Raw genomic sequence first — 22,757 nt, 5'->3', positions numbered from 1 at the left:
CCTAATAAAGGTGTACAGGAAGTTAGACCCGCCCCCTGGAGCCGGTGCCTCCACACGCCAGGTGCCCTAGGGAACACTTTTTCCTTGATCCGGAGGAAGCGAAAACGAATTTTAACATAAAATATTTGCATACGCCCCTCCCCTTAGCCCCGCCCCTAGGTGGCGCGGGCGCGCCGCCTAACACCAGCGCCAGGGGGCGGGGTGGGGGAGGGGGCGAGTCCACTGAGAGCGGGGTGGGTTCGGGATGCCGTGATTGGCCAGTTCTGACTCCGCCTCCAGCGCATGTCATTAGCATCTCATTAGCTGTCCGCTCGGGCTCTGGAGGAAGCCACGGCCGCCAGTCTGAGGCAGGTGCCCGACATGGCGAGTGCTGTGCTGCCGAGCGGATCCCAGTGTGCGGCGGCAGCGGCTGTGGCGGCGGCGGCGGCGCCTCCCGGGCTCCGGCTCAGGCTTCTGCTGTTGCTCCTCTCCGCCGCGGCACTGATCCCCACAGGTAGGTGCGGGCACCGGCGGGTTGGCCCCCTAAACCTCTTCAAGCACCCCAGTAGCGGTAGCCATGGAGGGGGAACGTTTCCATGACAACCTTCCCCCACTTCCTAAATCCGAACGGAGGGTGTGTAGAGAGGAAACTCAAGGGTGAGATGGAAGGGACTCAGGGAATCCGTGATTCTCTTCCCCCTTGCCCGGCTTGATGTGAATTAGAGCCCTTAGGGATGGCTGCACCCACACCTTTCTCTCCCCGGCGTGGCGCGGGGTGCAGAATGGGGTGATGATAATGGGGGTCCGAAGGGCTAGAAAATATGGGGAAAGGGATCTATGGAAAACACCCTCAAACCTTCCGCACCTCTCAAAACTCGTTGTTCCTGTAACTTGCAGATCCTCTCATCTCTCAGGGCTGCCCACTTGCCCCCACCATTCATCGAGTTCCCCCTCAATTCTCGGTCTCCCGAAGCCTCGGGATGGCTGAATCCCAGCCGCCTTTAGCGTGATTGCTCACCGGTCCACAGGACATCCCCAGACTTGTTTGATCTTTTCTGCTCTCCCCGCGCACTGGCGTCCTCCTTGCGCCGCGGAGTGCACGCCGCTCGTGTTTCCCTCCCAGCCCGGGATCGCAGCCCCTCCGCCCCCTCCCCTCGGCTGCGGGTCTCCTTGGCCGGGGTCCAGGCAGGGAAAGTTCTCCCGGCCCGGCTCCGCGGGGAGGGGGGGGGGCGGCGGCTGCTGTCGCCGCCTCTGCAGGAAGGAGCCGAGAGCCCGCAGCTCGCCTGCCCCACAATGTCCTCCGCTAGGAGTGGGGACACTGGATTTCCAGCCTTCCCGGGCTTCCTGGCCGAGCGAGGGTGATGGAGGGAACGTCCGCGGCCTCTGCGGCCGGGCGGGAACCCTGCGGGCCTCCGGGCGCCCCAGGGGTGGGGAACTGTCTTGGGAATTTGCCCAGGGGCGGCTCTGCATGCCCCGCGCGTTCCCCGAAGACGCCGAGCCCTCGGTAGGAGCACGGATGTGTGGCTGCCCGTGTGCCGGGCGCGTTGGCGCGGTTGGGAAAGAAGAGGGCAGTGTTTGCTTTTGCTAACAAAAGGGAGCTGGAGCTCTTCCCCAGCGGAGCAGCCAGCAGTGCTGCTGCACCCTGCCTCCCCTTCCCGCCACCTCGCCGAGCTCAGCAGCCGCGCGGCGTCCTTGCGCCCCAGCAGCTTGCTGCGGACTCCGGGCGGGGAGCCGGGACGGAGTGGCACGGAGCTGCAGGGGGCTGGGGAGGTGAAGGAGACGATGCAGCAGAGCCGGGCTCTGCGCCTGCAAAGCCCCTCCTTGCAGTTTAGGAGCTGCAGGACCGTGGAGCAACAAGTGGCGGCAGAGACGGAGAGCTCAGCCCGCACCCGCGAGCCCCTTGCCCGGGCGGGCTTAGCGCTAGGGACACCGTGCACCTCCGAGGGCGTCTCTTCGCTTGGGTTGTGTCTTTTGTTTACACTCTAGAGGACACACAGTTATATAAACAACGCAAGAGATATGCTGTAGGAAATGGGGATGTACGAGGGTGCTAGCTTCGGGCTTGGAGGATGCTGGGTTTGTTTATTTCCCCCGAAACAGGCTTGCCAGAGGAGCCTAGTCGGGGGAACCTTTTGGGGCGGTGTAGGGAAGGGAATCTGACAGCAGCTTCAGCCCCAGCGCTGAGGATTTGTCTTCCACGCCGCTGTCTCCGGATGTTGTTTATGTGTTTTCCCTCTGTGAATTCTTAATTTATGAGTTACGAGATAATTGGGTTCAGCCGATGCCAGTGTGAATACAACTTCATTTCGGGTGATGGCTCTCACTGGATGGGCTCAATAAAATGTTCCTGAAAGGGATCCCTTGTGTTGCTGCATTGTAAAAAGCGCCAGTGTCAGTTAAACGTGAGCGTGAGTAAAGGCTCGGTAACTGGTGCATAATAGAAGCAACAATAGACTTGTATTGGCTGCAGAAAGGGGGGTTAGGCAGCGCTGGTGGGGATATTGCCGTTCGACTAAAAATGGGAGTCCGGCAATGCTGTTTGGCAGCGGACTAAGATTAGATTATGCCTCCCTGTCAAACTGCTCATTGAAGGCATCTAGGTAGTAGCAGCTGCACGGTATTTGTAACTATATCGAGGTAAGAAGTTGCCTTCCTGGCGAAGGGTATGTGCTTAGAAAGGAGCGGTCTGGAACTCAACCGTGCATGTCAGAGCTACATGAAAATTCTGTTGCCAGTTACCATGGAAGCAGCTCCCTGCTCTTGTGTACATCCCTGTTTGTACGCTGGTTATCAGATTGTGTTCAAATTAGAAAGTAATTGGGTTTGATTTGTAGTGAGGGGCTGAGAGGACTTTAAACCCCCCTCGCCTTTTTAATGTAAAATGACAAGGTGCTAAGTTTGAGGAGGTGGGGTCATTGACTCCATCCCAGATCCTGGACTCTGGCTACATATTTCAGGTGGGCACCTTGGACTTTTCTTCCACAGCCATTTCACTATATTAAGCTTTCTCAGAGGCGTTCCGTTTTCTCTCTCAGGATTAGAGAAACCTGTTGGTGCTGCCTTCTAACTTCATTAGGCGTTTTTCATTTACATCCTCGCTGGGAAAATGAACTAGAATCATTGTTGTTTTTTCCTCTATTCTAGTTCTGATTCTTTTTTTTCCTCCCTGTAACCAAATCCTTCCATCCCTGGAGAAAATATTCTCCCGTCCCTCTTCCCAGGGTGTTTGGTTGAAACTGGTGTTAATAAAATGCATCTAAAACGGCGTTGCCTTGCTCAATCCACAGAATAAATCATGCCTGTTAAATATATCTTAGGTACATGCATATACGATTTTATTTTATTTTTTTAAATCTAAATGAACCAGTGGTTGATTACCCCCACCCCTTACTGTTTTACATGTCTTAGAGAAATATGGCTGAGGGGTGGAGGTCTGGTGGTGATGAGAAGGCACCCAAAGCTGAGTTTGCTTGTCCTGGCCTTTTGGGGCTTGCGGATCAGGGATGAGGACTTTACCAAAGTGCCGCCCTTGCTATTGTTGCCTTTCCCTGCATCAAATTGAATAGCTGCAGGAGGGACTTGCACTTGTCTGTGATAGCCTTGATAAAATATCCCTCATTAATGCCACTTTATATTTACAGTGTGTCATTGGAGACGCACAAGGCTTCATTTAGTGACTTGTGTGATGAGACAAGCTTGCATTATTTTGCCTGGGACATTTTGGAGGAACAAGAGACCCATTGAGCAATCTTTTGAAATGAACAAATAAGAAAAAGGGGGGAATAAAAGAGCAGGCAGTACTCTGGAACAAAGAGCTTTATTCATATGGATGTTGTACATGCTTTCTCCAGTTTTCCCCAATGGCCCTCCTGGTAAACGGGAGTGGGACAGGGAAGAAACCAATAAGCAGGACACTTGGGTTATCTCTCTCACTTCCTGGCTTCATATTCTTATCGGAGTTGGTCTCTGACAGACTGCTCATCTCTCATTCCCTCTAAAATCCCAGAAGATCGTTATCTGGGTTCTGGGTCTGAAAGGGAGATTCTCCTAGCTCTGAATTTCAACAAAAGAAAGTACTAGCTACCTGTTGAGACTGATGGTCATCAGAGGATGTGTTGGTTGAAGGGAGAAGATGTCACTTTTCTATGACATGTGTCAAGAAGTGGATGTTAGATTAGTAAGATAGCTTGCAATTATGGTATCAACCTGTTTTTTTTTTTTAATGAAAATGAGAATCCAAAATTTTCAACGTCATTAATAATAAAGCTGATGTTTAGTGACTTTTGTCCACACTTCATGTATTTTGGCTTTGAACATTAAGTAGATTTTTATTATTTCTTGGCCTAAACGGCTAAATTATTTTCAGCCTTAAAAAAACTGATACTGTTTCTATGAATATAAACTGTCTCATTCTCTTTGGGCTTCAGCGTGTGACATTTTAATGCCTCGTCAGCCACTTAGGATTTATGTTTTTTAAAAAATAAAGTTTGTGCTTTTAACAAAAGGTTTATTTTTGTATGAAGAATTTGTTAAATTGGGCCAAACTAATCGATTGATGCTATGATTTGAGTGGAAATTCACTAGTACACCAAGAAGAATTATAAAAAATAAATCCCGAGGATGCAAATGCGGTATATTTTTTGAGAAAGAGTAGTACTGACCATTATGCTGGGCATTTTAAACTGAAAATCCAACACAGAAAGGAAAAATCACACAGCGACATCTGTTGCGGAATAGAAAATTTGCTGCTTTGATTTGGAAGCAATTAGTCCCATAAAAAGGCACCTAATGGTCCCAGTTTGTGTGCGTACTCATACAAATATCTATAGATATATACGCCTGTGAATGCAAACGATACAGGACTTCATCTTCACATAAAAATTCATAATCATGCTCAATATTCATATCCAAATAAAAAGTATTTAAAAGAAAATGGAACATTTTAGTAATAAAAACGCTTCATATTCCTTCCTGAGGAATTCGAGATGCTTGTAACCAGGGGATGTTTGAAAGGGGAAAGGGATTCAGAATCAGCTGCTGAGATCTCATTAGTTTGAAGTCAGGCAACTGGAGCTCAGTCCAGGAGGGAAGGCTGGGCTCTGTCTTACAGTTGAACTGAGGCTAAGTTGGGAGCAAGCCCCTTGATTTCTAGCCAGTGAACCTTCTGTTCTACTACTCTGTAGGCCTTCCCCAGCCAAGGATGTGGCTCATAAGGAGGTGGTATTTTGGCCAAGAATGTTTTGAATTCTGAATTAATGGTAGCTTTCAGTGATCAATCCATGGATCAAATGAGTTACTGCTGGGGAGGCAGGCACTACTTCTTGGTAAGGTTGTCTTTGCCAAATGACAAGTGCGGTACCTCTGGACTTGATTTGACAGCCACGGAACCACTGCTGTCCAGAGTGCCTTCATCCGCATCCTTGTCACTGTAGCAAGTCAAAGATGTGAACACTATGCTTCAGAAGACTCTGGGGTAGAGACTTTGAGATTTTATCTGTCTTTTCAAGGATAGCTATTTGTAGCAAAATTGGTTCTACCTTACTGAAGGAAGAAATAAAAAGTTCAATAACAAGAGCACATCTTGATTTTTTTCTACGAAGCACTGTTTCCCTTTCATGAACAAGAGACAAAGTAGATAATGATTTTCTGTTTAAAAATTGGCTTTTACAACAAGTTGCCTTTTTAAAAGTCTTTGATCATATTTTTCTTCCCCTTAATATTGTAGCAGACAATTTCAAATATGTATAAAAGAAGGAAGAGGACCATCATTAACCTGTGCTAATCACCCAGATTCAGTACTCCCCTTGCCCCTCCCCCCATTATTCTAAACAAATTCTTGGTATCTTACTATTTCTTCTTTCATCCTTGTATACTGTAGAGTGAATGTATGGAAGATGACATCCCCCCATCTTAGTCACAGTATTGCTGCTGGAATGTACATGGTCTCAACTGTAGATGCTGAAATATTATGTTACTCTTGCTTCAATGAGGAAGGAAGTGTGAAGAGCCATTGCCTTCCTTGGGTAAAAGTAAAGGAAGAAACTAGCAGAGGCAAAGCCCAATTACTGTCTCCACCAAGGAGACCTTTTACAGTGGTTTGATTTATTTTAAGCAAAGGTTTTGTTTGGCTCAGATAAGATGAGTTTTATTGTTGTGTAAATATGGTTGTGTAAATATGCAGTAATTGTAGATAATCCCTCAGCTGTGGCCTACTATGGAAAGCACCCTGGGCAAGATTGGCCATTTCCAGTTGTTCCCATAATGAATACCCTCTATCTGTAGGCAAGGCTTATTTTAGTTTGATGGTGAAGAGATAACTCTTTCATGTGTTTATCTTGAAATGTTTTCATGGCATAAATGCTTTTGCCTTTTGTGAATATACTGCTTTAAAGAAAACTGTCTTTTCCCCCCATGTCTAACTGGCTAAGTACTAATTTCAGTCTGTATTCTGTAATTGAAGTGATTACAAAATGCCTACTTGATGTGAGAAAAATCCATACAGCAAGCTGTAAGTATGTGAGCCTGATTTTCGTGGGATAAGGGTGTGGGGTGGTAGGGAGAGATTATTATTTACTTCTAGATATTTGCTCCATTGATTTAAAATAGAAATTTTTAATTTCAGCCAGAAATAGTGGAATGCTTCAGTGTTAATCTCTGATGAACTTTTTTTTTGTCTCTGAAATAGGTGGACACCATTTCTCAACATTCTTGAAATGTGAGGTGTTGTGTGTGTGTGTGTGTGTGTGTGTGTGTGTGTATGTATGTAAGAGCATCTTTCTTGAATGTTGTTCTTAATGTGGAGCATAAATCTGAAGCATTTGGTTTTTTGGTTTTTAGCCAAACAAGTAATTACACATGAGATGGTTTTGAGTATTCTGAGCCTAGCCAGGTAAAAACCCGCCTCCTGCGCCCCTCTGCTGAGCTGGAGGCTGCACTGGAAAAGCACAAAGAAATGCCTGCATTCTTGGTTTGAGGAGCACCACCGAAATGGAATAAAAAGCCTTTGTTTGGAAACCATCAATGAAGGAAGAACCCACTGGAATGTTTGTAATTACAAGTGGCACCTCCTTGTTTAAATTTCAGAAGCCACAGTTTCTTTTTCAGAGATTTAAACTGTAGGCTCCAGCCAGCAGCTGCTGTTGTGGTTAATGGGCAGTGCCTCTTTGAAGATCTTCCAGTGCTGGTTCTCAAAAGCTTTGGAACAGTTTTGGCTTTGGGCTGGTGTTAGGGAAAAGGGAGCTGTAGGTATTTCTGAACAGCGAGAGAGAAGCTTGGAGGGAAGGTTTCTCTTGGAGAGAAAACGAACACGAAGAAAACCTGTTTGACTGACAGGTGTCTTGAATACGGTGATTATCTTCAGGGAGACGTAGGATGGGGAAGAATTTTTCCTTTTAGTACATGTTTTACTGGAATATAGTCATTTGACCCAACATTTTGATCTAGATATTTCAGAAATGTTAAATAGGCTTGAAATGAAAGAGCTGTGATATATATTTAAATGCTACTCAGTGTTTGAAGTTGATATTCCAGTGACATGAACTTTTAAAAATGCTTAGCATATAGCAGTCCCCCAGTTACAAACGTCAGACTTACGTACAAATTATAGTTATAAACTAACCCCTAAAAAGCCTATTACCTTACAAATTCAATAGACTTAAGATGGTTCATAAGGAACTCAGGTAGGGTAGTATGCAATGTGTTGCGCTACTAACTGGAAGGTAAGCAGTTTGAACCCACTAGCTTCTCCTTGGGGTAAAGATAAGTAGTCTCCCCCTGTAATGATGCACAGTCTCGGAAACCCAGTGGAGGGTTGTTAGAAATCAGAACCAATTTGACAGTAGTGGTTTAGTAGGTTGTTTTTATTTATTTATTTTTTGAGTGGCATCAATTAAAAATAGCACTTAGGTGCTATGTTGCAACATGAGTCTAAACACTATTATTGTAATTACTATATTACCGTGTTAAAGATGCTTTATTGGATTTAGATCTGTTTCTTTAATGCTTTTTATACATAGACACATACTCTACTTATTATGCACTAAAATAAATGTGTGACTGATGGTTTAGACTTATTTACAATTATGAGCCATATTCCAACTTTTGTACAAATTTGACTTGAAGATAGACTTAGGAACAGGATCTGCTCGTAATCTGGGGATCACCTATAGGCAACTTGGTCTTTGTGGTCTTCCTTGGGAAGGTAGGAACTCTAATTCCCCTTCAGCTCTGGAATGTAAATGTCAAGTTGGAATTAGGTTATGTGAACTCAAGGGGACAAGAGGGGCTTGTTTTGACAGTTTCTCATTTAAAAACAAAGACTTCATCAGCCTCCTATTTCCTGTTGTCTTTACTATAGCTACACTTGGTTACGACTAACCTCAAAGTTAACACATCAAAAATTGACCCTTTTCTTTTTCTGTCGTAGGTTCCCAGTTTTCTTCAGCTCTCCATTGCAGTAGTATCTTCTCTTACCCAGGATTTCTGTTACCCGTAGCTAAATGTTAAGTGAATAGTGTGATGAAATCTGGAGGCTGTGTCTCACCCGGGATGTGAGTCATTCTGTTGTCCAGTGTATGCACAGAGTGAACAATCTGGCTTTCAGTTGTTGTTGTTAATCTCTCACTGTGCCTAGTGCATAGATTAAACTTTCTCCTAGGTACATATGTATTGGACAAGACCTAGTATATATTGGACTTAGTAATATAGTAATAGTCATGGTCTTAGGGACCCACTGAGAACTATGGAATAGGTTCCCCATAGATAAGAGGGGGTTACTGTACTATGGATGACATTGTCATCGTACTGGTCTCCAATCTGTATTTTTTTTTTCCTTTTCCTTTTTTAGCCCTCACTCCTGGACTGAATAGAAATGAGACTTGTTTGCTTCTCCACAACATTCTCTGGAACCCTCGGTGTCTTCTCCAGACCCTGCTATTTGGCAGAGGCGTAGCCAGTTCCCCTCAGTCAGAACTTAAGTCACCTACCACAGCTCTAATTCCTTTCCCCACATGATCATTGGCGCCTCCCTTTTGGAAACCTCCTTGACTCAAAACACAGATTCCATACTGTTTTGTCTCTAGGTTGTTCCTTTGTCTGTTGCTCTCATTTCCTCTCTAATTGCCCTCATTTCTTATTACTTTTCAGCCCAATCCTGATGGGACTGGAAGACTGATGATGATTCTCCAGTGAACCTGAGGAAGAAGGTTGTTCTACCGATCAGCCTTCAACTGGCTGCCATTGCATAGAATTGCTCTCTTATCTGTTTCTTCCTTAACCATTTTGGTTTATAGGTGTAGGATTCCAGATTGCTTACCTGATTCTACCAAAAGGGGAATAAACACTATCCCTTTGTATCCTCCAGCTTAACTAACATGTACTTACTAAAATATACTCCAACACAGATATTTCTTTCTCACTTTACAGCTACATATGCATGAGTACATTTCTTTACCCTAAGCCAAATATGTGTAGGTATTATGGTAATTATTTTAGTGAAAAAAATTGAAACTTTGTAATGCTGAAACTACATTGTTCCTCTTTTGTGATTGGCATTTGAATACAGGAAGCATCATGGAAGTGGTATAATTGAATTAACAGATTGCAAACTGACAGGACATTCAGACAAAAACATTTAATCCTTTAGAAGCAGGAGTTCTTCTTTAGGGTCAGAGTCAAATTGTCCTGTCTGGAGCTGCCGACATAAACCAGATAAACATCTCTGAAGATGACCCATAAGATGCCCAAAAGATGAGAAAGTGCTTTTTCATTCAGTTACTGAGAAGCGTTAACCTTGGGGGAATTGGAAGTATTTAAAATCTTGGTCTTTATTAGCAGTGTCTTATACATGTTTTACTTCAGAAGTCACTGCAAATATCATGGTCTATGAATTTGGCTACATTTTGGTTCATGAATCAGAGGGTCAGTTGTCAATAGCTTGAGAAAAAAAGATACAACCTTTAGTTTTCAGCCCAATTATTCAACTGGTTGTCTTCAAGGTCTTTTCAAAGGCTCTATTTGGTAGTAGTATCTGCCAGAATTCTTCCCTTGTTTTTCTCTTTGTCTGGCATCCTTCCCTTGCAGAGTTCAGTTCTTGTTAGTACAAGGTTAGGCATCGTGATAATAACAGTGATATAAAACTTGATTACCATGGAGTACTTTGGGATAGTCTTGGGGGGGAAAAGGCGCAGTACATAAAAACTCAGGATGTATTTGACTGTTGCCTACATATGCCTGTGATAAGCCAGGCCACCCAGACAGTTTCAAGCTTGATTTCCCCCCCCCCCCCCCCCTTCCTGAAGAGAAAAAGAATGCTTCACTTCTTTTGCAGGAACCTTTACTTAAACAATGAGAACTTCAGAGATAGGGAGGATAAAACCCAAGTTAATTTAGTACTAAATTACTGCTCAAATGGTTTTATCTCTTAAAAGGTTCAAGTAGAGATTAGTTTAAATGACACTGAACTTCACTTTTCCTTGTGCAGATCTTGTGCAGGCATGCCATTGTGAAGAGGCCTCTGTCTCCTTGCCTTCAGTTTTGTTAGTAATCAGGTGATTGTTGGTCTCTGCTCATTTCCCTTTCCTGAAGCAAATCTCCTGGTCTCTGGGCTAAGCTGGCAAGACAAAACACTCAGTTTAGGTTACACAGTGAAACCTCATCCTTTTCTTATGGGGTAAACAAGAACAAAAACCAACCTACCTTGCGGTGTTAAACATCAAGTAAGATGAAAAGATGCATAAGAAGTGTTCTGTGCATTTTAGATAGGACTTTTCTGCCAACTTAGCAGCTACCTACAGGTGGAGGTGAGTCCAACTGCTAAGTACATTTGTAAATGTTTAAGGCTTTCAAGGAAGCCTGTGTTGCATGAATTAATTCTGCATATATTCAACATTTTTGAGGTATAAGATCCCACCTGAGGGGAGTGTTTTTGGGAAGCATGTTGGGGTCATTTGCATCCTTGAAGAAACTGACAGTGAGGATGTTTTCAAGTTGCTGGTACTGTTAACACAGAGAAGACTATTTTGCTCAGCCTTCTGCATTTAAAATGTTTTTAGTAAAGAAATACTAGTTTCACTAACCCAAAGTCATTTAGTAGACAGACATTTCACAGTTACTTTTAAATTAAGTATCTACTTAACTTTTTATTATTATTATTATTATTATTATTATTATTATTATTATTATTAACTAGGAGCCCTAGTGGCCTAGTGAGTAAGGAGTTATGCTGCGAGCTCCAAGGCAGGCTGTTCAAATCCACCAGCAGAACTTTGAGAGGACGGGCAGTCTCCTTAATGGGACTTAGCAGCCTCTAAAAACCCACTCTGCTATAAGTCAATAGCGACTCGACAGCAACCACGCACACATTAGGATGAGTGGCCCTGATAGTGTAGTGAGTTACCAGTTGTGCTGCTAACTTCTGGGTCGTCAGTTCTAATCTACTAGCCTCTTGGAGAAGATAGAGGAAGTCTGCTCCCCTAAAGATTTACACCCTCAGAAATGTGGTGGAAACTCACCATGAGTTGGGATTGACTTGATGATAGTGGTTTTTGGTGTTAGATATGTTTCTAATTGGATAGAATATTCCTTATGTTCCAGTAAGTTACAATATACTTTTTCTTATTCCAGAATTTATTTGGAAAAATTTGAGAGTGCAGTGAATATTTGCATATCCTTTACAGGAACCAACCACAAACAACCTGTGCATTTGTTTTATCTCTAGAAAATGCATACACATATACTTATGTCCCCTCTCCCCTCGACCTATATGAAAACAAGACTTAGCCAGTATGACACATCAGCACGTCTCCTAAGAGTCAGGGCATTTTCTTTCACAATCTTAATACCTTCACATTCGAAAAATTGAACATTGATCCAGTCATATTACCAAATATCTAGCTCATAATCAGATTTCTCCAAGTGTCTCTCAATATTTGTTTTTTCTTGTTCTCTGTGATCTAGAATCCATCAGTGCTAACACTGGACTTGGTTTTAATGTCTTGTAAGAGTCCTTCCTCCCTGCTCCACTTTTTTTTAAGAGAAGTTCTTTCTCGCCATTGACATTTTGAGAAGTCCAGACCTCTTGTTTTGTAGAATGTTTCAGTGTTCTACAGACTTTTTTCCCTCATGATTAGCTTCAGATTAAACATTTTTGACAGCAGCACGGCACAGCTGATTTTGCCACCTTGTAGTATCACGTCAGGGGGAACGTGCTATCCGTGTTATCTGTATACCCATATCACAATCTGCCCTGTTAAGGGCGAGGTAAGTTTGAGTCCTTGATTAAGGATAGATATATAGTTTTAGTCATTTAGTTTAGGTGATATTTACAGATTTCTCCCATTTTCATGCCTTTGTAATGAATAAGTGACATGCAGGGTACTTCACACTACAGATCTCCTGTTCTGATTTTTCACCTCCTGGTTTTAGCAATATTTACAACCCTCTGAATTAAATGTTATATACAAATTCTGATTTCCTAATGCTGTCATCCTTAAACACTGAGTCGAAGTATTCTTGGAAAAAGAAAGCTTGCATGCCTTCTTTTCTTCTTTGTTTAATTTTTTAAAAAGTCAATGTGGACTCAGATTAAAAATAAGCACTGCTGTATATTCCATTTTCATCTAAACTGGCCAGTGGAGTCCCTTCATACTGGCTTCTGTATCCTTTAAACATATGCTCATTAATTTTTAAGCACTTTTTTTGCTTTATGACACAAGAAGATGTTTAAGCTTTTCTTGTATTTTCCTTGCCCCAGACCTAGAATCAGGTGATTTCCCGTTAGTAGCAAATGATATTTAGAGACCAAAGCAGTGTGCTCATTACTACTGACCTGTGCCTGGAACGGACACGCACACACCTAGGTACACACACGGAGTTGCTTACTGACACATCCACAGTTCCAGCCCGCCAGCCGCTCTGCAGCAGGAGGATGTGAGCGTCTGCTTCCAGAAGGTTTCTAGACTTGGAAACACTGTGGGCCATTTCCACTATGCCTGTGCCGTTGTTTGGAGTCAGAATGGACTCAGTGACAGCTGAGTTTTAAATGAGGATCACAGGATAGGACCTTGTTCAGATCGGTTGTTCATTGGATCACAATGAGTTGCATACTTGACTCAGTGGCACCTAACAACAACAACATACCTATTTATATACAGATAGACATATGTATTTAGAGATAGATTTATTTATATAAACAGATTTAGAAATTTATATTTCTTTATATAAAACATGAGTTCTTAATACCTTTGATGCCAATCAAACTCAAGGATTCCCTTTCTCCTATTCCTTAATTGCATCTTTTTCTGTGGTGAGAACGCTGACTTCCAGCAACATCAGTTTTTAAATTTAAAAATAGGTTTTAAATTGTTACACCAAGACCACTGTAGGCCATAAATTGCCAGGTAAAACTCGATATTTAACTGTCCTTCGAATAAAACCCATTGAGGGTGGACAGTACTGTGGACAAGTTCCTTCTCATTTCCTCTTGGTTGTCTATGGTTGTGCTATCAGAGGTATAGTGAGAGTCATTTGCTTCTGTTTGTATCAGATTTAGGTCCTCTCATCCTCATTTAATTTTATTTTTTAAATATGTAAATAATTCTTGATAGGTGGCATTTAACCAGCTGCAGTTAGTTCATAGTGACCCTGTGTACAACAGAAGGAAACCTTCCCAGGTCCTGTGCTGGCCTCGCTGTGCTTAAACCCTAATTATTATAGGCATTGGGATAAGCCGGCACTCTTTTTGAGAGTCACCTTCTCTTTGACTCTCATTAGCATGGCTCACATAACAAAACTATATGTAGAAGCTCCACTCCCTCATACTTTTCATTATTCATTGCTACTATATTCTGATTTTCCTTTTGAATATGTAGCCAAAGCATACACACATTTTCAATTCAAATGAGCAGTTTAGAGTTTTTTTAAAAAGTACTTTTTCCCAAGTTTATGTGAATATCTACGTATACCTTCTCTCCTTACTTGACAGATCCTGGAATCTCACATGTGTTTTGATGATTATCCACCTCATTTGCGTTTATTTTAAGGGTTTTTCTCCTTTCTCTCACTTTTTTTCTTTTAGGGTAAGTGGATTCAGTCTGTATGCATTCCCTTCCCCCCTTTCACTTCACCAAATTGCAAGAAAATAAGAACTACCCCCTCTTTATGTCATAGAGTATAATGTGCCTCTGATGCCTCAGCAGTCATCATTTACCAATCTCCTTATCTCTTAACATTGACGAAGCTTTCTCAAGCCCAGACACCCCATTTTTCCCCCTCCTCTTTTAATGAGACATAACTTCCTTACTGAAATGCACAGCCAGGACTCCTTTTTCATCTCAACCTCAGACCAGGACTTAAAACTGCCTATTGGACATCCTAGTTTCTTTGTTCCTGGGTTATCTCAAATAATGCCAATGACAAAATAGCAGCTGTCACTTGCTGTTTTGATTCATTGTCTTGCTTAGTCCTCACAATCACCCTGTAAGTGATTATCGTTGATGCTTCATTCTTAAAACAGGCTTAACCCAAAGCTTTTAATGCTTAGCTATATTTCCCTGAGATTCATAGTCTGTAGGGAGTTATTCTGCTAACGCAAAGGCTGGTCCTCACTGGCAGCTCCAGTCCTGTGGTGGCTCCAACGAAGAAACATGGGCAATCTCCTCCCTTGTGATTTATAGCCTTCGAGATCCAATAAGGCAGCAGGGGTCAGTTTCTGCTTCCGTGAGTTCATTTGTCCTTTATGGTAATGAGTGGTAGTGCATAACATGGAATTTAGCATCTTTTGCCCATGAACTTCCTCCATCTATCCTGTACTTCAGGTTGAAATATACCACCATCTACGCAATGAGTTGATATGTCTAGGAGCTATCTGGAAGCATTGGTTGCCCAGTGGAAAGAAGCTGCACTGCAATCCCAAAGGCACACAGTTCAAATCCACCAGCAGCAGCTTCACAGAAGGAGGATGGGAAATCTCCTTCCATGGGATTAACTGCCTCTGAGAACCTACCATAGATCAGCTAGGGGTCTTTTCTGATTCAGTGGTATACAAGAACAGGAGTTATTTTAGAGCATCTCCTCTTTACTGTTCTCCTTTATGGGTTACTTAGTTTTTCTTTTTACGTCTACTACTTTCCTTTATCCTCTCCCCATTTTAGAAATGAGAAGCAGACCTAAACTGGTGTACCACTGCCATCAAGTAGATTTTAGACCTTGGTAACCCTGCAGGACAGCACAGCACCACTAGTAGAATTTTCAAGAGTGTAAATCTTTATAGAAACAGATTGGCATGTCTTTCTTGTGTAGAGCAGCTGATATATTCGAACTTATAATCTTTTGGCTGGCCACCTATTCCTTAACCTCAGCCACCTTGTTAATTGAATATTTTCCTTCTAATCTCCATTTTTTGTAATGCATCCATCATACTACATCTAGAGAGATTGTTCTAGAACCCATTTTAGATTGTTAACTGTTCTCTTGAAATGTAAAAATGGGTTCTTAGCACTTTGAAGGTGGAATGTTGTTCCAGGGTTTCCTGCGGTGCCCTTCATCCTCCTGTCTTCTTCTCCAGCTCACCTCTTTCTGCTTCAGCACACAATGTTCTTGCTTTAGGCCACATCATGTACATTGACACTTTTCTCCTTTTTTCATGTCACCTTCTCTTGTGGAAGCACCGTGACCTCCTCTGCTGAGAGGAATCTTTAGACTCCACATACCTGAGAAACCCCATTCAAACACCTATTCCTCAAGGAAGCTCCCATGACCTCTTAGGCTGACTGACTACCTTTTCTTTGTACTTCTTAAGATATAAAGTACTTTTCTATATCTCCTTCCTGCCTGTCAAACATCCTTCTCTGAACTGCCTTTGTGGTTTCCTCTGTATACCCCCGTGGCATTTGAATTTGTCCAGAATGTTCCCACCAGCAGTAATATTCCTCCCTCCTGCCTTCCCTGACAACTTACTTAAATCTCATGAATATTTAAAGGCTCAAGTTCAGTGCTTCCTTCTCAAATCTTATATAATGTCTTGGTCTGAGTGCAGTGTTTTCCTTTTTTTGGGTTCCAGTTTCTTGCCATTCTGTGACATTGGGCATATTTTATCTCGTGGACATGTACGTATATGTCTGTGTCTCCTTCTAGCCTCTCTGCTGGTGCTACTTACCCGTTTCCTTAATAGCATGCAACACAAGGTCCCACCCATAGTATGTGCCTGTGTCAACATTTGCCGAAGCAATAAATAAGTTAGAAACTAGGGATCTATTACCCATGTGTCTCAACATCAAGAAAACAAAAATCTTCACCATTGGAGTAATAGGGCAATAGTGTGATAGATGGAGAAAAGATTGGAGTTGTCAATGATTTCATTTTACTTGGATCCACAGTCGGCACCCATGGTAACCGGAGTCATGTTGCACTGGGAGAATCTGCTGTCAAGGACCCAGTGCTAAAGAGCAGTCTTGTCAGTTTCAAGTGCATCTGATCTAAGCCATGATGTTTTCATTTACTTCCTATGCATCTGAAAGTTGAACGGTGAATGAGGGTGACAGAAGAATCGATGCTTTTGAATTGTGGTGTTGGAGAAGGAACTAACTGAATATCCCATGGACTGCCTAAAGACCAAAGAAACCTTAGAGGCAAGGATGGTAACCTTCCGTCTCACGTACTCTGGGCATGTTGTCAGGTGGGGCCAGTCCTTGGAAAAAGTCACCATGCTGGGAAAGATAGAGGGTGAGAGGAAGACCCTCAACAAGATAGTTTAATACAGTGACTATGGCAGTGAGCTCAGGTATATCAGAGATTGTCAGAATGGCTCAGGCTAGGGCAAAGTTCAGACCTGTTATTTATAGGGACACTGCATTGTAGATGACTCAATGGCACCTCAAAACAACAATTACCCATGAAATAATTTGTAACCCTTCTAACATAAATATCAACAGAGAACATGGTGATAGCAATTTAGTCTTGAAGACAGGTACAAAAATGAATCACCTCACAAGTGGTCCACTCACTTGCTATTTTCTTGTTATATATTGCTTCCTAATCTACATGTCTCTTCTCCTTTTTCATTTGTTATGAATAGTGGTAGTTGAGACATAGAATTTGCACTAGGCCTGAGCACTGATGAATTTAATTTGGTTCTTATCAGCTTTTAGACCTGTAATTCTTAGCCAGAGTTTGTTCTCTCACTAAGGGCAGAGAGCTATCAACATGCCTGACTTTGGGAGCCTGTAGGACTGACTTGGAGTGTTTGTTCATACTTGGTTGTTAGGCAGTCATTGGAGGGATTTAGAATCCTTGTGCTGATAAGAGACCCTCTTCCATTTATTTAGTCCTGTCACAGTCCTGGGATGGCCAGACTTTGAGTCACTGTGGAGGCCATATCAGCACTTTAGAGTCGGGTCACTTCAGCACGGAAGCCGCAAATCCAAGAAATTTTACCTTCGCAGCCATCTTCTCTTCTTTACTTCAGTTTTCTTAAGAGTCTTGTCTTAAAACGGGGACATATTCTCTGAAGAAGCATGGTGAGCGTAGGGAAATTTAAACCTCAGGGTAACGGTTTTCCTTGTACAGTAATAAAGATATATGTGGAGTCAGTGGCTACAGGATCAAAAAATAGATCACAGTAATCGGATCAAGCATGAGAAATGGCTTGTTGCTGAGCTAAAAAAATGAGATGGGTGAAGCAGTCTGTTTTGTAGAGATGCTGCTGCAGTTTGTGTGACTATATTGTTTGTACTAAATCAGACTTGGGCAAAATTAAGCTTATAAAGTTATTTGCCTACAAGTGATAATAGTTTTAAAAGAGCTCTCTTTCAGCCTGCAGGGAAGATGGGAGCGACTTGCAGCAAAGGCAGAAAAAGAGGGAGGGTACCTGTGCTTATTAACACTGCCTTTGGATTTTGGAGAAGTTTAGTGTTTGTTCTTCCTTGAGCATATAGAGGTGGTACCCATTCTAACCAGAATTTATTGCTGTAATATTTTTAAATGCATTTGTGACACTGATGTATCGATGACCTTGTAAAGGCATTTTTAAGGGAAGGGGGGAAGCCCTTTTTCTCACTGTCATAAGTGATGCCTATTCAATAACTCTCACCTGCTGACAGTATTGGGAAGGGGAGGAGGACCTATCATAACTTGTTTTTTATGGCTTATTTCTGTGGTGTTCCCTCCATATTCACATCCATCTATTTAAACTCCTCTTTCCCCTGCCTAAGGCATGTATCCAGTCTAGTCTGTGTTCAGTGCTTTAAATGCTTTGAATTATGGAGAATTGTAGTGCTTTATGGATGTTTTCACTTGTAACTATCTAGCTGTACATTGTCTCAGGCTACTCAGCTTGCATTTCTCAGGCATTTGCTCAGGTTATTTCAATTAGTTGAGCTTTTGCATGATATGACATGTCTTTTGCGATGTCTCCCATGTGTCAAATATATCCTTTTTTTGATAGCCATTTTTGCAGCAATTGCCTTAAGGAACCCTTCAAGTTTGAGCCAATGAACTCTTTCTTTCCAGAAGAACTCTTGGTAAATATATCTTTATCTGTGTGACCTGCTGTCACGTAAATAATGCTTTGATGGCAATATTCAAGAAAAATTATATGTTTGAAATAAAAATTTTGTCAGTATGTTAATGTGTAGTATATGATTGGTATTATCCAAGATGAAGAAAAGATTAATCAATTTCTTCTAGAATTAGGTGGCTAATGCTTCAAGCATCCTATTTAAAAACAATTGCATCTAGGTCCTGTCGGGCGGAATTGCTTATTTCATTATTCTGGTCATTTGCATGAAAACAGGTTGATGATTCTTTAAATAACCACTCCATTCAGTTTCCTTCTCTCCCCGAAATGTTATTCCTCAAGCATTATATTCCACCCATGCACTGACATGAATCAGGTTATAGATAATTTCAGGCTAAGGTAGTAGCAGCATTTTTCTTCACCCTTTTAAGCCAAAAATGATCTCCCATTTTCATATCAATTTACCTCTGATTACAACTTTAATAGAATATTTTTCAAGGTTTTAGGATTTTTAAAAATTCTAAATGAGGTTATCACCTTCAAGATTTTGACCTGAACTTTTCATGAACTAAAGGAGCAAGAGAAGGATAGATTGAAAGGAGAAAAAAAAAGATGAATACATAATCTACTTATAATGGAATAATGGAGCCAAGTTAAATTCATTTTCTAACATTTATCTCATGCTAGTCACCAAAGCACTCTACCATTTCAGCAAGAGAGATTCCACACATATCAATCCTATCTTATCAAATAATTACCATTTCACTTTTTTTAAAAAAGAAAACAAAACAAAACAGCAAATAACTAACTTTACAAACCATTAGCCTAAACAGAATGTGTCCATTTTAATTTAGACGAAGTCTGGAGATTTTTTTCCAAAAAACTAAAATTAATGTGTGCACAGAAAGGTGGCACCAACTTGTAAGCTGAGTTTAGGTTCAAAACAAGTTGGGAAGAATAAAGCCCATTTTACCAGAAGAGCATGTCAATGCAGAACCTCCTTTGCCTGGCCTTACTGAAGAATCAATGCCTTTGAATTGCGATGTTGACGAAGAGTATTGAGTATCACATGGACTGCCAAAAGAACAGATAAAACTGTCTTGGAGGAAGTGCAGCCCGGGCTCTTCTTAGAAATAGGAGGGGATAGTAAAATGCTGTCTCATATACTTTGAGCTTGTTGTTGGGAGGGGCCAGTCCTTAGGAAAAACCCACCATGCTGGGAAAAGTGGAGGATCAGAGAGAGAGAGGAAGACCCTCAATAAGGAGGACTGACACGGTGCCTGTTACAGTGGGTCCTGTAACAGTGGGTCAGAGCTCTGCGAAGACTGTGAGGACGCTGCAGCTAGGCCAAGGTTCACATCTGTTTTTCATAGAATCTCTGCCACTCATAGTTCACTTGATGGCACACAACAACAGCTGCAACAACAACAACAACAACAACATCATTGAGTTTTCTGTGGGACCCTAGATGGTGTAACTGTGACGATAGGGAATTGGATAAGGAGCAGAAATTTCAGACCCTCATCACCTTTGTTGTTCCATATGTGGGGCATATGGGAGCAGCTAGCATGGGCTTGAGGTGCCTGGAAGGCTTCCCTTAAAAAAGCATTACAATGAGATTTTGAAAATATTGCTGATGAGACGAGAAGGAATGCCATTCCAGGTTGAGAAAGTGAGAAACCTTGGGATAAAAGTTTACAAGTAGCAAAGCTGAATAGCTTGGGTCCAGACGGTGCAGAATCTTTGAATTGCCACGTTTAGCTTGGATTCAGGACATCATTGGGACATTTTGAACAGCAGTGTAACATCACATTGGTGCTTTTGAAATGTGACTCTGGCATTGGTTTGCGATTAAATTAGAAACGGAGAGCTTGGTTGTGCTTAAATGTGGACTCAAACAAGAGTAAGGAAGAAAGGACAGAGGTAGAATTGGCAGGAGTTAGTAGCTGAGTGGATAGATAATGAGGATTGAAGGAAAATAGAGTATAGAAATGAAGTTATGCTTTGATTTTCAACTTGAATGACTGGTGAGAATGACTATTCGCATGAACAGAAGTCAAGGCATGTAGCAGGTTTAGGAGTGAGCACAATGAGCTTAGTTTTGGGCATGGGAAATTTGAGCTGCCATTGGAACATCTAAGTAGAAAGCTTCAGAAGACAGCTGGAAACGGAGTAGTAGAATTGAGGGGAGTTAAGAGTAGAGTTAGACATTTGAAAGTCACCTATAAAGGTGTGATAGCTGAAGTTCTGCACTATGCATTTTATTCAGTTACTTAGCTGACACACACTTTTTGACATGCCCAGTATGTGTCAAACATTGTACCAAATGCTAGAGATGGGTCAGGAGTGAATGAAGGGCTCTGAAGTGCCTTAGAAATGGCCTTACTGTTCAGAAGAACCTTTAGAAATGTTTGTAAGAGATAGGGTAAGGAGAAGGTGGTGATGAACCCCGGGAGTGATTACTCAGAAGAGTGGTGATGGTATTATGGGAAAAAGGAGGGATTACTAAGTGGTGATGTGGGATTTTTATTGTTAGATGCTAATTGTGTTGACTATAATTTGATGATTTTAACTTATCAAAAGATTTTCTTTTCTGTTTGATCTTCTCATTTTCCAGCATTCTATTGTACAATATTCTGTTGTTATAGTTCTTAGAGTTTTCATTGGATAATTTTCAGAAGTAGCTCACCAGGCCTTTCTTCCTAGTCTACTTCGTCTAGAAGCTTTGTGAACCTCTCTCCACTGTGGATGATCCTGCTGCTATTTGGAATACATAGCTTCCAGCATCCTAGCAACACGTAGGACAGCATGGTATGACAGACTGGCAGAATGGGTGGGGAGAATGCATAAGTTACCTGAAGGGCTGAAAAATCATTGAAGGGAAGAGAGGAATTATGGAAATAAATAGACAGGAGGTAATGTAAGTGACTGAATTAGACACTGGTGACTTGGCTAGTCACACATTAGGATATAGTATCCCAACCAGACTCCAGGTTTATTTTGACTGGGATCCGGTCCTCAGTGCAGTCCTGCAGTCCAGCCCGTTGTGTCTTTAATGTGGTATAGGGAACTGTGGAGAGTCTGTTCAACCTGTCCATAATCCTTGAAAATGTTGTTTAATTAAGATTCCTGAGGTTGGGTTTGGAATCAAAAGCAAATTAATGGGCCTCACAACTGTCCTTGTATTTCACAGAATGAATGACAGCCTTGGCAGGCTTCAGCCTAGAAAGACGATAAGTGAGAGCTGTTTTTCTGTGCATCTTTAAAAACCACCACCCGAGAACAAAAACAAACCCTAGGGTAGTGCAGGGAGCACTTTTAAGATGGCAGTAGGAATCTAGGTCAGCGTAATGGCAACTCCTATTCTTTTAGGTAGATTAATTTGTGCCACCCTGGCTTTCAACATGCTGTGCTAAGTCCAGAAAGACTGTGCATATTAGTCAGCAGGGGGTTGGGAATTAAATTGATGTGTGGGAACATTTTGATTTACAGTTGAGTAGGGAGAGTGGAGCTCAGGTTTAATATGGCAACATGATGAGTTGTAGGCTTCGTTTCCATTCCTCTTCCATGTAAAGGATCCATTCTTGTGGAATTTCTGTGTATTACCTTTGGAAGGTGACTTCTAGGCAGAATGATCAGGTCCAGTTTAGCAGTTGGACTCTGAAACTTGAGTTGCCTAGCCTAGCATCCTCCTCTTTTTATTTTTAGGCATGGCTGTCCACCACTATTTAGTAGTACTTACTTTCTCAGATGGTGGAAATGTCTGTGCTGTCCATTATGATAGCCAATGTCACGTGTGGCTAGGATGACTAAGGAACTGAATTTTCATTTACTTGATTTTATTTATTTAAATGGAAACACGTGTGTGCTACCATACTAGACAGCATAACTCTACTGTGGGCAAAAAAATGAGGAAGCCACATCTTCATGCTCATCAATAATAACAACTGGTGAGAAGAGGTAGGAAGAGAGGTTGAGTTGGAATATTGACATTCACTGCAAATTTAGTAGGTTTCCATTGATCTTTGCATTCAGCTATTGTGAGCCTCTGAATTGTGTGTTTTTTCCTCTGCTTTTCATTTCTAAAAATTTCTGAAATATCCTAATTGACCTTTTTTCATTTGAGTAATTATCCCTTTTGGCCTTTGAAGGGTATAACTCATCTGGTGCACAGATTAATAGTCCCAGCTTTGTCCTTAGGAAGCTAAGCCTCGGAGGTTACCATACCGTGACTACACTTCATGTGGCAATTGACATTGTTATCTTT

General features: G+C 42.0%; 1 protein-coding gene across 7 annotated transcripts in view; it reads left to right on the top strand.

Moving 5' to 3' along the window:
- Nucleotides 1-231: 231 nt before the first annotated feature.
- Nucleotides 232-22,757, top strand: part of CADM1 (cell adhesion molecule 1) — a 433,197-nt gene continuing 410,671 nt past the window's right edge. For 2 of the 7 annotated variants that reach the window (XM_006890801.1, XM_006890800.1), the window contains exon 1: nucleotides 358-493. In XM_006890801.1, coding sequence (XP_006890863.1) covers nucleotides 361-493 — 133 coding nt within the window. In that variant the 5' untranslated portion in view covers nucleotides 358-360. Of the gene's footprint in view, nucleotides 494-22,757 lie in introns of all 7 variants that reach the window. The other 5 variants (XM_006890805.1, XM_006890804.1, XM_006890806.1 and 2 more) reach the window with 4 other exon arrangements.

This window comes from Elephantulus edwardii, unplaced genomic scaffold (assembly GCF_000299155.1).
Source record: "Elephantulus edwardii isolate Elephantulus edwardi_28Jun2011 unplaced genomic scaffold, EleEdw1.0 scaffold00093, whole genome shotgun sequence".
Lineage (NCBI taxonomy): Eukaryota > Metazoa > Chordata > Mammalia > Macroscelidea > Macroscelididae > Elephantulus > Elephantulus edwardii.
The sequence above is the reverse complement of the archived record's forward strand: the minus strand, read 5'-3'. Positions and strand labels throughout refer to the sequence as shown.